Source organism: Eublepharis macularius, chromosome 13 (genome assembly GCF_028583425.1).
Source record: "Eublepharis macularius isolate TG4126 chromosome 13, MPM_Emac_v1.0, whole genome shotgun sequence".
Taxonomy (NCBI): domain Eukaryota; kingdom Metazoa; phylum Chordata; class Lepidosauria; order Squamata; family Eublepharidae; genus Eublepharis; species Eublepharis macularius.
The window spans coordinates 57133676-57149313 of NC_072802.1; the positions used below are offsets into that span (position 1 = coordinate 57133676).

The 15638-nt window shown below is 45.2% G+C and overlaps 1 protein-coding gene across 1 annotated transcript; it reads left to right on the forward strand.

Moving 5' to 3' along the window:
• The first annotated feature begins 7482 nt into the window (after positions 1 to 7482).
• On the forward strand, positions 7483 to 8328 carry LOC129341000 (testis-specific serine/threonine-protein kinase 2-like). The gene has a single exon (XM_054995867.1). It carries the CDS (start codon positions 7483 to 7485, stop codon positions 8326 to 8328), a length of 846 nt encoding a protein of 281 aa, XP_054851842.1.
• Positions 8329 to 15638: the final 7310 nt, after the last annotated feature.

Genomic DNA, 15638 nt, shown 5'->3' on the forward strand with positions numbered 1-15638 from the left:
TAAGCGCATGGTTTATCAAAATATGCGAACATATCGCTACGGATAAAGTCACAGAAAGAATAAAACATTTTTCACAATATTCAGAATCTTCAAATTTTATTGTGAAGGGGCAACCATTTTTAGACTTTCTCTTAACAAAGGATCCACAATTAGCAATCACACCTTACCAAAAAATTTTGATTATAGATCTCTAAGCATTTTTTGTGACGGTGTGTATATGCATCTCTGCCAAGACTTGATTGCTTTTACTTCGTACTGAAAAAGTTGATAATCTAAGTTAATAATGTTAAACATGTATTTCTATCTGTTTTCTGTAATCAATGTAACTACAGTTTTCCTTTGTTGACCCTGTTGAATTATGTATTGTTTATATTTTAATAACAACAATAATAATAATAAAGTGGTCTTCTGTGCAGGCACACATGGGAACTGCACATACGCCGGCCAGCCCATGTGGGACTGCACAAAAGATAAGGCAATGAAAACAGGGTTGCACTTATCTGTAACTGTTAATTATTGAGTGGTCTTCCGTGCAATCCTACACGGAAACTGCACGTGCACAGGCTAGCTGCTGGCCTGCACATGTGCAGTTCCCATGTGGAACTGCACAGAAGACACAACAATGAACTCCCCACTATCAGAACCTAAGTATCAAATCTATGGAACTGGTACACACTGGTAACACCACCCTCATAGCATATATATGCTCTCATGACTTGAGAAAGATAATTGCCTTTCCGTTTTTGAAATGACATCTAGAGAGCATATCCTGTTAATGCACTTGCCGCTCAGGCCTGATGCTCTTGAACAAGTCTATCTGCAGAAGTTATGCCTTATATTAAGTCAGCCCACTGGTCTACCTAGCTGAGCCCTGTCTACTCTTGACAAGAAGCAACTATTCAACTGTTGCGAACTGAGACCCTTTATAACTGGAGACGATGGAGAGTTGAAGCTGGAACCTTCTACATGCAAAGCACACACTCTATCAGGGAAGCTCAGCCTTTTCCTCCGCTCATCTCATAAAATGAAGCTGCTTTATACCTAATCGGACCACTGGTCCGTCTAGCTCTGTATTTTGTACTCAGACCGGTGGTGGCTTTTCAGGTTAGGAAGAGAAGGACCTTCCTCAGTATATGTTGCCTGAGATTCTTAGAGATGCTAAGGATTGAATCCCGAAGTTTCGGCATACCAAACATGTGCTATACCATTAAATTATACTCTGCTCAGAAGAAGGTCCCAAAAACGCGACTCGCGCTGGAGTAGCTATATCTGGGCATTCATAACAGGGGATGAGAATGTCTCTGCCGCTCTTTCCCACTGGACTTCTTCAAAAATTCTCCTGATCTTCCAAGAGATGGTTGTTCCTTTTTGTTGTATGACAAGGGAGACGCTGCTCTTTGTTCCCAGTGGTGGGAAAACGTAACAAAATCTGGCTGCCTGCCTAAGATAAAAAGAAAAACTTTCATGAATAGTATGGTGCAACCCATGGTAAATTTACAAGGTACCAAAGCTGTGTTTTATATAGGACATTCCCACCCTTTTAAGTCAAGGCAGCAGAATGAAGAATCATGATATGGTGGAGAGGACTGTACCACTGCAGGCCATTTTTGAATGATCTCCCCTTTAAAAATTCTATGCAAGTTAAAAACATTGGCAGGCAGGGAGGTGAGATAGAAGACCACTTGCTGATGGCGTAAGTTTTTTACTTGCAGGAAATTTTATGCCAGTGTAGTTGATGCTGACCCCTGCCTAGCACAATTACAAAGGGGAAGCTGTGCTCCTCTGTGCTGGCGAAATAAAACCAAAGTCCAGTGACTCCTTGGAGACTAACCCACACTTTGTTTCAGGACAGTAGGCTTGGAGGTATCTGCCGTGAGCTATTGACTCAACTATTCAACGCATCCGCTTAAACAAACTGTATAAAGAGTTCATCTTCACGTGTAAAGCCAGCAACATTGCAAGGTGTTCTATGAATATTTATTTAGGGATTATTTATTCATGGGAAAACTGACTACCTCTATTCCCTTTTAATAAAGAGTGTGCGTGGGAGTGACTGAGAAATTATCAATACCATAAAAAGAATTGGACATCATGACGCTTGCAAAAATCAAATCCATGTTCACTCAGTGTCAGGTATCCAACCCGGCATTTCAGAAGGGCTTAAGGGCACTTAAATCCTCAAAAGAGGGGTGGCAATTTCCATTGGTTTCCCCTTCCCAATGCAGACCCCCCCACCTCCACTTTACCCCTTATGCTGTTCTTAAGAGAACCAAACTGCAATCTGCAACCAAACTGGGGATGTCTCGGTCAATTGCAGCAGGAGCGGAAATTGGGAAAGTCCTGCTTCATGCAGTCTACATATATTTGGGTACACAACAATGTCAGCTTATTGCTTCACAGGAGTGTAATGAATCATCCATGCAAACCAGGCACTAGTTCCTGAAATAAACTGCAAACACACTCAAAGTCAAGACATGCAGATGTTGAAGAAACAGGAGGTTTGGCGCCAAAGATGATCTTTGCCTGGGGCACCACGTTGACCCTGAGAGGCGTTTAAAAATGGGATCCTCCCTTGCCACCTGAAGCAGTTCTTCCTACCATTTCAAAATCCCCCCTGCCTGTGCTGACCAGACAATAGCATGCAGTCAGGGCATGTTTTCTGGGAAAAGAGGTGGTGGAACTTAGTGGGTTGCCCTAGGAGAAAATGGTCACATGGCTGGTGGCCCCGCCCCCTGATCGCCAGGCAGAGGGGAGTTTAGATTGCCCTCCGGACCAGCGGCGCGGAGGGCAATCTCAACTCCCCTCTGTCTGGAGATCAGGGGGCGGGGCCACCAGCCATGTGACCATTTTCAAGAGGTGCCGGAACTCCGTTCCACCCTGTCCCAGCTGAAAAAAAGCCCTGCATGCAGTAATCACATTAGTTTTTGCACAGCGATCCCACAAATCCCTTTTCAGCAGCAAAAGCTTTCTATCCCATCCCTCGAGAATCTTGCTATGGGACAGAGAAAATCTTGAAAGAATATTTCCAAACTGATGATGTTCACCCTTCCTAAGAATTCCAATTATTTCCACTTCTCATAAGCGAGAGATTCTAGATTTTTCCAGTAATTGGAAGGGAGGTATACTCTGTGTATACTTGGCATCTTGAAAATGAATAGGACTGGGGAAATTATTATGGGGTGGGGCTTCATTGCCCTGCCTAGCTCCTTACCCTTCCATAATGAGCAGATGCAGAGAAAGTTATGCCCCAGAACAAAATCTAAGCATATTGGTGTCGTTTATACACAGCATTCAGTTTCTCAAGCTGGATTTTCCCCTTTTTAATGCAAAGAGGTAACAGCCTTGAATACAATTTCTGCTGAGTAGAATTAAGTGAGTTTTTTAAAAAATATATATCATGCATTCTTATGCCAGTTTGGAACCATATAAACTTGAGCAGGAATTAAACTATTTCCTGATTTAATTAAAATCTTTTGCTGCATCTCGCCCGCCCGCCCCCCATGCCTTCTGTGGTCAGGAGGGTGACATGGCCTTCTTTGTGGTGGTACTTTGACACTCCCTCTTTAGGGAAACTAGCTTGGCGCCATCATTGTTACTAGTCACATGTACATTGCCATCCTAAAAAGAGCTGCATCCTTCTAAGCGCATTGGTTTCAATTGACTTACAAGGGTGTAACTGCTTAGGACGGGCACTGTCTGACTCCAGCCTGCATCCGTATGTTTACCCAAGCCTTTATTGGTAATTAAATTTGATGGCTAAACTTATGTTGATGAGGTACTTTATGCTGGTTTGATATTTGTGTTATTAATTCTGTTGATTTTTTAAAATTGTGTATTGTGGTTTTAATATTGGTGTTTAGCAGCTGTTTTGAAGGAAGGATATGAATGCCCTGCATAGATATTTGCCAAGGAGCGTCCTGATTTTCTGGAACTTATCGGGGCCGGTGCTAGAAGGGAATGTGAGACAATTGCTTCAGGTGGCAGATGTGGGAGGGTGGCAATCTCCCACCCTGCCCACAGTCAAACAACTAGCACTCTTTCTGCCCATTCCACACCACCAGCACCACTGTCATCCCCACCCAAGAGGAAATAAACATCCTCGCTCTTCCAGTCCTCTTTAAAAGCGACACACCAGGCCATGCGTGCCAGTTCCTGAACTCTTGCAGAACTTTTTTCTTTTTGCTAGAGTTTAGCTCCCATTTTTTGTCCCAGGCTTCACACAGGTGAAGTCTTCCCCCACTTTCTCTTGGATGACTCTGATGCCATGTGACTCCCAGTCATGTGCTTACAGCTCAGAGAGTCCCATGCTCATGTCTAGAAAAACTGAAGACCACCAACCAAGTCTAAACTCAGGTCTAGAAAGAAACTTGGTTACTTGCAACAAGCCCCTGCAGTTAAGTTTGCTGTCTGGCTGAAGCTCCGTTGTTGCATAAGTATCTGCTAGCACCCACTTCATCAAATGCACAAAGTAAGATCTGAGGAAGCAGATACATAAATCTCCCAGTGAGATGAGAAAACACAAAGCCTAGGATTCAAAGGCCATTAAAAACACAAACGATAACAGTCTGTGCCATTTCTAAGTAGGGTTGCCAGTTCCAACTTGGGAAATTCCTGAAGATCTGGGGGGTGAAACCTGGAGAAAGTGGGGTTTGGGGAGGGAAAGGACCTTGGCATGGCATGAGTCTACTCCCCAAAGTAGCCATTTTCTCCAGGTGAACTGATCTCTGTGGCCTGGAGACCAGTTGTAATTCCTGGGGATCTCCAGCCACTACCTGGAGGATGGCAACCCTTTTTCTAAGCAACACACAAAAGGATGCAATGTAAGTGTTGTTGTGACCATAACAGCTATAATTGGTGATCATTTTTTTTAAGGTTTGCAAAGAAACGTCATGGATTGAGGGTCTTAGCTAATGGGCAAAGGGGGCAGCTACTCCAGATTCTGTGCTTGGAGGGGGCTTGATCATCTATGCCCCTACACAGAGCTGGGGAAAGAAGAAAGCGCCTACCCCTGCTTGATCCTGCACTGTTCGAGGCTTAGGCTAATTGCTCACAGCAATTATGGTCACACCCGCTCTATCTGGGGCTCGGGCTGCCCCTTGCTTGGTCCCAACAAGAAGCAGTGATTCTGGGGACCCAGTATGGACTTTTTCCCAGGGCCCCAGAATAAGACCACTGTGATTAGACCTGTTGCATTGTATTACTTTTTAACCCACAGGATTTTTCTCTCCCTTGAATGTGTCTGTATAATGAGGTTTCACTTAATGCATCTTGAAGAACAGGCTTTCTAGTTCATAAACACTTCTATCAGAATAACACTCTTAGTCTTTAAGGTAGAGCAAGAAAGGTAGCTGTGTTAGTTTGTCTGTAGCAGTAGAAAAGAGCAAGAGTCCAGTAGCACCAATAAGATTAACAAAATTTGTGGTAGGGGAGCTTTTGAGAGCCATAGGTCACTTCTTCAGATACAGCTAGAAGGCGAGTCCATCTGTCCTTATATCCTGGAGAGTGGAATGATTACAGAAGCTGAATGATAATAGCTGGTGAATGATAAAAGCAGGCGTGATCGAATAAAGTGGGGTATGCAGAGGGGTAGTGGGTGTGGAGAAATCAGCATCGGTAATGAGTCATAGATCCAGAGGAGTTAGCCGTGTTAGTCTGTAGTAGCAAAATAGAAAAGAGTCCAGTAGCACCTTTAAGACTAACCAACTTGACTGTAGCATAAGCTTTCAAGAATCACAGTTCTCTTCGTCAGATGCAGAACTGTGATTCTCGAAAGCTTATGCTACAGTCAAGTTGGTTAGTCTTAAAGGTGCTACTGGACTCTTTTCGGTAATGAGACAGGAAGCCTAGGTCTCGATTCAGTCCAGGTGGATGCATTGTCCTGAGCTTCATTATCAGTCGCAATTCAGCAGTCTTTTTTTCTAATCTCTCTTTGAAATTCCTCTGTCAGATAACTGCTACTTTTATGTCCGCAACTGAATGTCCTGGACGATTAAAATGTTCCCCCACTGGTTTCTGAATGTTTTGGTATCTGATATCAGACTTATGTCCATTAATTCTTTGTCAAAGGGATTGGCCAGTTTGTCCAATGTAGGAAGTGGAAGGACATTGCTGACACACGATGGCATAAATCATGTTGGAAGATGAGCAGGAGTATGAACCCGAGATGGTATGGCTGATGTTCTTGGGTCCACTGATGGTGTTGCTCTGAACTATATTGGAGCAAAGTTAGCATCTTGGTTCGTTGCAGGCCTTGGTACCAGAGTCCATGTTAGCGTTAAGCAGTTTATCATTGTGGGTGAGTAGTCGTTTCAGGTTGGCAAGCCTTGTCTGTAAGCAAGAAAAGGTCGGACCCCAAGTGCCTATGTGAGGAAATGTCACAATTCAGCACAGGTCGTAGATCATTAAGAATGTGTTGAACTGGCTTGAGTTGTGGGCTGTAGGTGATCACCAACGGTGTTCTACTGTTACTTTCTTTTGAGTTTGCCTTGTAGAAAGCTGTCCCTGGGTGTCATTCTAGCCTTTCCAATAATCTTTCTCACTATGCCAGGGGGATACTGTAGTTGCAAAAATGTCTGTTGCAGATCCTTCAAGTGGCCTTTAAGGTGTCACTAGATTCCCTTTTGCTGCTACAGGCAACAGAGCTACTCTATGGGAATCTGTTAAAATAGTGCAAGGTGCCTTTCTTCAGAATTTATCTTCCTCCCAAATGGGTCTAGAAAGTAAATCCTGAAGAAGTGGGGTTGATGCATTACGTATTTGCAGAGCATGCATGCAAATGAATACCAAGATGCCAAGCACTGCAACTTCCGATGCACATTTTGGATTCTCTGACACCATTGCAGGACAACTTCTGTCGTATTTCTAGTATGCTTTTATTGTATTGTTCCAGTATACCATTAACCAATGTCTTTCAAACTGGTGAAGGGCAGATTCTTGTGGAGTAAACAAGTAGTGCAGATTAGAATCTTCAGCAATGTCAGGGTGGAGCCATGGCACAGTGGTAGAGCATGTGCGTTGCATGCAGAAAGTCCCAGGTTCAAGCCACATCCTCTCTGGTTTAAAATAAAAAGAATCAGATGGGAGGGGATTTGAAAGACCTTCATCCGAGTCCCTGTAAAGAGCTACTGCCAGTGGCAGTAGATAGTACTCATCTCAGTCAGCCAAGGATCTGATTCAGAATATGTGTATAACGGAGAAGGGAAGGCAGGCTAGTGGTCTTTGGTGTAAGAATAGGGAAACTGCAAACAGGCCCCCATTTCCCACTGTCATGAAAATGAATAATAGTTTTCCCTTTCATCAAGTCCCTGAACAGTGACAGTGTGGCCTTATGACCTCACGTGGTGACATCAGCTCCTGCAAGCAGAGCTGGTAGGCCTGAGAGCAGCAGTCTCCAGACCCCTGAGATGATTGCCACACATCGCAAAAGGAATGCGCCACTAGACCACATTCAGATGGGCGGTTGGCATCCTCATCCACTGCATCATGGACGATGCGGCCGTGCTTAAGAAGAAAGGGTACATCCTGGGGGGCAGCTTGGGTGAGAGTTCCTTCGCCAAAGTCAAGTCTGCCTACTCAGAGCGTCTCAAGTTCAACGTGGCCGTAAAAATTACAGATAGAAGGAAAGTCCCCGATGAATTCTTGGAAAAATTTCTCCCCCGGGAACTGGACATACTGTCAACGGTGAATCACAGTTCGATCGTAAAGATCTATGAGATCTTTGAGACGTCTGGAAAAGTCTACATTGTGATGGAACTTGGTGTGCAAGGAGACTTGCTGGAGTTCATCAAGAGCAACCGAGGACTGCCCGAGGAAGTCGCCCGCAGGATGTTCCGCCAGCTGTGCTACGCCATCAAGTACCTCCATGATTTAGATGTGGTGCACAGGGATTTGAAATGCGACAACGTCCTTCTGGACAAAGACATGAATATCAAGCTGTCAGATTTTGGCTTTTCCAAACGTTGCTTTCGGGATGGGCATGGGAAAATCATCCCCAGCCAGACCTTCTGTGGTTCTGCAGCATATGCTGCTCCAGAAGTGATCCAGGGCATTCCTTACCATCCCAAAGTTTATGACATGTGGAGCCTGGGTGTCATCCTCTATGTCATGGTTTCTGGATACATGCCTTATGACGACTCCAATGTGAAGCGCATGCTCCGATTGCAGAAGGAACATCGAGTGCTCTTCCCAGAGTCTTTGACTATTGAATGCAAAGATCTTATTTTTCGCATGCTTCAGCCTGATGTTTCTCACCGACTACGAATTGAAGAAGTTTTGAATCATCCTTGGGTGCAGGGGAAGCGCCTGAAGTCACGCAGATTGTTTGAATAACCCGCTGATAAAAGAGAAAACGTGGAATACATCAGTTCTTATTTCTAGCACAGTGGGTGCGTGTTTGTTTCCTTGAATCATCTGACAATGTTCAGAATAGGGTCCATAATTACTCATAGAGTTAAAAGTGACCAAAATAGTTGCAAGCTCTTATATAGGAGGGAAAGTAAATGGGGAGGGATGTGGCTGAGTGGTGGGACACATGCTTGGCTTGCAGGAGGTTACAATTACAGTCCTTGTCATCTCCCGATAAAGGATTCAAAAGGCTTGAAGAGCACCTGCTGTGTATGTAGAAGGCTCCAGGTAGAATGTCAGGCTGGGATCTGGGAGACACAGATCCAAATCCCCACCCTTCCATAGAATGTTGCTAATTGATCTTGGACCAGTCACTCTCTCAGCCTAACCTGGGTTGCTATTAAGATGAAACAGAGGCTGTGAAAAGGAAGTAATAAGTTGCTTTGAGTACCCCATTGGAGAGATGTGGTGCAGAGTGCCCTCAAGTCATAGCTGGCTGATGGTGAACCCTGGTGGGGTTTTCATGGCAAGAGGCTGATAAAGGTGGTTTCCCATTGCCTGCCTCTGCAATCTTCACCTTCATCCATGTCATGCCTCAGGCAGGGTGAGCCACCTTACGCTGCCACCACTCTGGGATTTAGGGTCCCTTGGGAAGGCCCAGAGTACCCTCCCAACCCTTCTGACCTCCGTGGCTTGGCCAATAAACAGGTGTGAGGTCCCAGCAGAGTAACAACAAACAAACGGATGTATTTACAAGGAGATACAGGGAGGTCAGTTAATATCAAACAACAAGCAAACAAGAAGGTGCATTAGCAACAACAGATGCGTGAAAGAAAAATAAACCAAAGGCCCTAGCGTGACTGAACTCCCTGTCCCTCTGTCTGCTGGTTCTGCTTCTCACCCTACTTGGATGAGGGCCTCTCCCCCTAGCAGAAACCACCTCCAGCCTGCTCCCTGGGAGAAAGAATGCAGGCTTTTCCCCCCTCCCAGACTTATATAGCACCAGCCCCCTGTGTTCTGATTGGCCAAAAAGGGTGCCAAAACAGCCCAGGATCTCCTGGGAATTGTAGGCAGGCCTACTCCCACTGCTAACAGGCTTCTGAGGCCTTGGTAGGCCTTCCTGGCACAACCAGATCATGACAATCCAATTACTAACCAAGGCCAACCCTGCTTAGCTTCTGAGATCTGATGAGATCGGGCTCACCTGGGCTATCCAGCACCCCATTGGAGAGAGAAGCAGGTATAAATATCTAAATGAACAAGTTTCTGGCTGATCCTGGCTACAGCCAATCTTCAGAGACAATATGAAGCTAAACAGAATGGTGCTTCATAGTGACCATTTTGCCTGCAGAAGTTCATCTCCTACTATCTCCTCCTGATAAAGGATCTCACATAACAGGTGTTGGAAAAGATCTTTCACTGCTGGAATGGTACTGCTGTAGCTGTCTGTATAGACAATACTGAGCTAGATGGACCAGGGGTCTGACTCTGTGTAAGGCAGCTTCATAGGCTAGGCTGTGGTTCAGCGGTGGAACACCTGCTGTATGGACAAAGCAGTTCAGTCCCTGTAACCTCCAGTTCTGCTGCCCATCAGCGTAGTAGGCAATACCCAGATCTATGGACCAATGGTTAAGTTGCCAAGTCCAAGTTGGGACATTTCTGGAGATCTAGGAGTGGAACCTGGGGAAGGTGGGGTTTGGGGAGTGATTTCAACAGTGAATAATACCATAGCATCCTCCCTCTGCAACTGCCATTTCCTCCAGGGGAACGGTTGGATTTTAGCAAGTGTCATCCCTTCAGTCATGAAAGCGTAAACTCTTGTTTGTGTTTAGCTAGAGAAAGGGCTTTTTTTCTGGGAAAAGAGGTGTTGGAACTCAGTGGGTTGCCCTCAGAGAAAATGGTCACATGGCTGGTGGCCCCGCCCCCTGATCTCCAGACAGAGGGGACTTTAATGCCAAGCGGCGCGAAGGGCAATCTAAACTCCCCTCTGTCTGGAGATCAGGGGGCGGGGCCTCCAGCCATGTGACCATTTTCAAGAGGTTCCGGAACTCTGTTCCACCGTGTTCCAGCTGAAAAAAAGCACTGGCTAGAGATAACTAGTTTGCATAGGACAAGTGTTGAGTAGTCCTTCCTTCCAGGAAAGAGGGGAGTTGCATGCCTAATGAAGGGACCTAGGATTGATTATTGGCTGACCGGTGTTATTAGGGAGCAATTGACAGTCCAACAAGTACTCAGGTGGGTCACGGTTGCAGTCCACCAGTTGTTTTTAGACCATCAAGAAGTAAAGATGTAGAAGCTAAGCTGTTCTTTATTTTCTTACCGATGTTTACTATACATTTGGGTAAAAAGGTTACATCTTTTTAGAAGCTAAAACACACACGTGACTGTGCCACTTATTTCTGCTGTGCAACTATTAATTTCAACTGATCTCTGTAGTCTGGAGATCAGTCATAATTCCAGGAGATCTTCAGGCCGTACCTGAGGACTGGCAACCCTAGGCAATAGTCCAATGTGGTCCAAGGCCTCCAGCCCTTAATCCAGTGTGCGGTAGTGGATAGAATGTTGGACTAGGATCTGGGAAACTCACGTTCAAATCCACGTTCTGCAATGGAAGCTTGCTGGGTAACTTTGGGCCAGTCACGCCCCCTCAGCCAAACCTACCTTACAGGGTTGTTATGAGGACAAAACAGAGGGGAATAATGTAAGCTGCTTTGGGTCCCCATTGGGGACAAAGGCAAGATACAAATGAAGTAAAATAAATTTTAAAAATATCTGGGAGAAGAATTGCTTCCATATTCCACCCTTGTGCCTAGGAACAGGCCGTATAGATTCTTGGGAAACAATTCAGCATTTCAAGAAAGTGGAGCGAATGGCTGAGGACAGTGGAGCTCAAGGTCCTTCTAAACTATCTTTCCAGAACTCAGCGGAGAAGAAATGTCACCTCTGGCAGGTAAGATTTAGTATCATCCATCAGAGGCATGGAAATCCAGCTTTTCAGCTAAAAGGTAGCTTTTCAAACACGGGAACTCCCCAGAGCTCTCCCCTACATTCAGCAACTGAAATATTCCCTTTCATTCTTAAGGACGGCCTTTCCACTCCTTGTTTATCAAAGCTTTGATGTTGTATCCTGATGCAACATAATTTGTGCCGTCGGAGAGGCCCAGCCCGTTTTGTATGCCACGCACATTCCATTGATCCTGTTCTCCTTGACTCAAGGGTATTGTAAAGGAAAGAAGAGGCAGGCGTTTTTTACATTTGTGCATTTGGTTTTGTATAACATTGACAGATTGACAAGCTTGCAACCAATTCCCAGCTGAAACAGAACAAATGGGAAACCAGCGGGGTGCAGCGTATCCTAAAGTTCTGATGGTTGCGGCACAATGTTTTTTTCCCCTCTTTGAATTAAAATTGGTGACATATGTTATTCTTGCACATGCACACGTTTTTGTAGACTGTGCTAGAGTAAGAAGCATCTTCCACCTATTTCTGTGCGTGAAGCACAAATTTGAACATACTTGGTTCTATAGCCAGGGATCTATACGCTTTTAGGAATATACATAATAAGCTGCTTCATACTGTGCCAGAGCACTGGTCCATCTAACTCAGTAGTATCTACTCGGACTTTATAGGAACAGGCCTTATAGAGTCCTGGGGATATATTTCAGAGGTCTAGGAAGACTTTTCTCAGCAAGGCATGAAACAGTGGGATTAGGTTTTATATAGCTGTTGTTAGCAGTTAGACCCCCTCCCCACACTGTAAGGACAGTTTATGGATATGAAATATCATAAGACCCTTGCCATAAGTCCTTGACACTGCCTGGCCCCAGGCAGAGAGGATGCCAGCTGCCCTGGAGACTGGAAAGTTAGCAAACCATGAGTCATGGGGAAGATGATTGACTGACAGCATGCCATGCTCCAGAGAGCAGCAGCGATAATGAGGCTTCCTAAGCGACATCTTGCCTAATCTCATCAATGCCTTCCTCCACCTTTCCTCTCCCACTTACTGAATCAAGCTATTTAGCATATCTGATAGCCTTCCTGCCTGATACTTAGGTCATCAAGCAACATTTTTATATCTAGACCATCCCAGATAGTCATATCAAACCCTTTCCAAGTTATTGTCCTACCTCCAGACAAGCCATTAAGCCATTACTTTGGGGAAGAGACATCAGTTTTGCTCCAGGGTACATTTTGCCCTATAACTGGCCTGCCTAGCCATGTGTTCAGTGTGTGTGCTCCTTGGTACCTGTCCACACACCACTACTCCATTGGGGCTTCTTCTCTCCATGAAATGCTGGCCATTTTGCTGCTCCTCCACAGACTTCCTCTTCTGTCTGAGAATGGTAATTATCACCCTACCCCAAATTACTCTCTCCCATTTTCCTCTCTGTTTTCTTAGCTAGCCTTGTATGTGTGCCATGTGTGTTTTGAGCTTGTTAATAAAGTAACCTTTCTGGTTGAACATCTGCCTGTTTATTTGAGAGTTCTCTAAGGGAACAATCCCCATATACATAGGTGGAGAATCCCAGTTACCCCTCTCCCCTCACTCGTCTCCTTTAATACTAGTTCTCCCAACTAATTAAGGAGACCTCCTGTTTGGGTAACAGTGGGCTCAAGATCCATCAGAACTCTCTTTCCAAAACTCATTGGAGAAGAAGCGTCTCCTCTCCAGAGCGAAAAAGACCTTTGCTAGCACTTGCTACCTGTGTTCTTCTAACTTGAGATAATACCAGGGACTGAACCAGTGACCTTCCACTGACCCACAGGCATTCTTGCCATCTACCAACATAGATCACTGGTCCATCTCTGTGCTGTCTATACACAGATTGGAAGTAGGTCTTCAGGGTCTTAGGCACAGAAGAGACTTTAGAATTCTCATACCAAGGATTCCCACTTCTCCCATACACATATCCTGGCCCCTGCATTTTGCAGAAGGCTTTGTTCTGCCCTCTGTAAGCTGTACTAATTCACTCTGCAATTGTGCCTCCTACACTGTTTGAAGAACCAAGAGGGGTCTTTGCTCCATAGGCAAAAGAGGCACCAGAAAAATACGACTGTCCCACAATCCATTAGCAACTGTTCTAAACAATCTTCCCCAGTATACAGAATGGCATGTTTCACATTACACAGCTCCTTCATATTCATGCTGTATATATGGCATAGTGGTTAGAGTGTCAGTCAATGATTTGGGAGACCCGGGTTCAAATCCCTACTCTGCCGTGGAAGCTTGCTGGGTTGACTTCGGGCCAGTCACCCCACTCAATCTGTCTCACAGATTGTTGTGAGGATAAAATGGATGAGAGGAGAATGATGTGAGCCATTTTGGGTCCCCATTGGCCAGAAAAGCGAGGTATAAATGAACTAAACAAATACACCCATGCACTGAAAAATGTCCCTTCTATAGACCCTGGGAAGGGAGCTCAGCCCTGAAGAATAACAGTACCGGCATTTTGCATTTTACCTTTGCATCCTGATTCTTTGCAATGCCTTCTGACTGGGACATAAGGGCTTGACTCTCAAAAGCTTATATGCTGGAAATCTTGAGAGTCTTGAAGGTGCGACTGGACTCAAATCTTGCAACTCTATCAACTCGCATTAAGAAATTTCTAACCAAAGTCCAAAAAGAAATATTCATTTAGAATACTTTTCACATACCATTCTCCAGTACCAGACTCAATGAGCGTAAAAAGGATAAGAAAAATAATGTAGAGCAATATAGAAACTGTAAGAACTGACAGACCTAGCTATCATTAATAACTGTTAAGTGTCGCTGTCAAAAGCCTTCATCTCACACTGCTTGCGAGAATCTTACCAGTGTGGAAAGGCTTCCTAACAACTTCAGGAAGACCATCCCACAGAATACAAGCGGCCACTGAAGCAGCTCCCACTCTAGCCATGGCCAACCAAACAATCCAACAAGAGGGAATGACCAATAGGCATTGGCCAGGGGGTGGAGCTGCTGCATGGGTTGATAGGAACAGTGATTTTTGAGAGACAACAATCTATACCTATAAAAGGCAAGTTGTGTTCCAGATGACTCACCTCGCTTCCCAGAGTGCATGCACAGTGACACACCCCTAGCGGGGAAAGAGGTGAGTTCTCAGTAACAGGGCTTGCCGAGGAGGCTGCTGCACCTCTCCCCTCCTCCCACACTTACCTGGCTGTGCTTCTGCATGCCGCCACCCAATTTGGTCCCAATGGGCCAAATCATGTGTCAACCTGGCACAGGAGCTCGCCAGGGTGTTTGCCACCCCCCCAGCTTGGAGTACAAGGGTTGCCAGATCCCTCTAGCCTCCCAGTGGGGAGGTAGGGGACCTGGTACTCATCTTCCTGTACCCCCTTGCACACACAAAGTGGGCACACTCCCACCCTGTGTGATGATGTCACTTCTGGGAAGTGACATCAGGGCACAGGGCAGGAAATGCCCCTGGGAGCACTCCCTCGGTCCACATGGGGTCAAATCGGGCCAGATCCAGCGCTCCTCACCCTCAACTTCCCTTATGGGGTTTTCAAGGCAAGAAACTAACAGAGGGGTTTTCCATTTCCTGCCTCTGCATAGCGGCCCTGGTCTTCCCTGCTGGTCTCCCATCCAATTACTAACCAAGACTGACCCTGCTCAGCTTCTAAGATCTGATGAGATTGGGATAGCCTGGGCCATCCAAGTCAGGGCAGGGCTAGAGATTCCTTGGAAATTACTACAGCATTTTTTTAAAAAGTTTCTAGTCCCTGCAGCTGCAAAATGTAGTTGAAAACATGCAGTTTCTACCAAAAGCCTCTCAAGAGTCAGATATTCTGTGTGCAATATCTCCATGGCTTCCTAGGTTTCCTTCACTGGGAATTAAAGTTTGTGTTTGCTTTTCTTATTAGACTTTAAAGAAACCAGTAGCTATGTCATATTCCTTTCAGAAAAGGCCCATAACGAGAATGGGGCTATACGATACCCTGTTGGTGCATTGAAACACCTTGAAAATATTTTCAAAGAATGTGGATTGGATTTAACCAGTTTTAATGCTGGTCATAAAGAGAGGAGGGGATCCCCCTTGACCACCCAAAGGCGTATGCTCGGAATCATGGGACCTGCTGGACAAAAGATGTGTGCGGGATTGGGTGACATTGAATGGGTGAGATGCAATGATCCATAGATTTGGATATAACCAAATTTATGGCTGTATAATTTTGTGACATTTTCATTTCAAAGAACATGAGCTTGTTATTAGAATACAAATATTAGAATAGCTGATCTGCTCCTTTTCGACCACTTAGGATTTCCTTCAACTCGAAATGGGTTTTTTCAA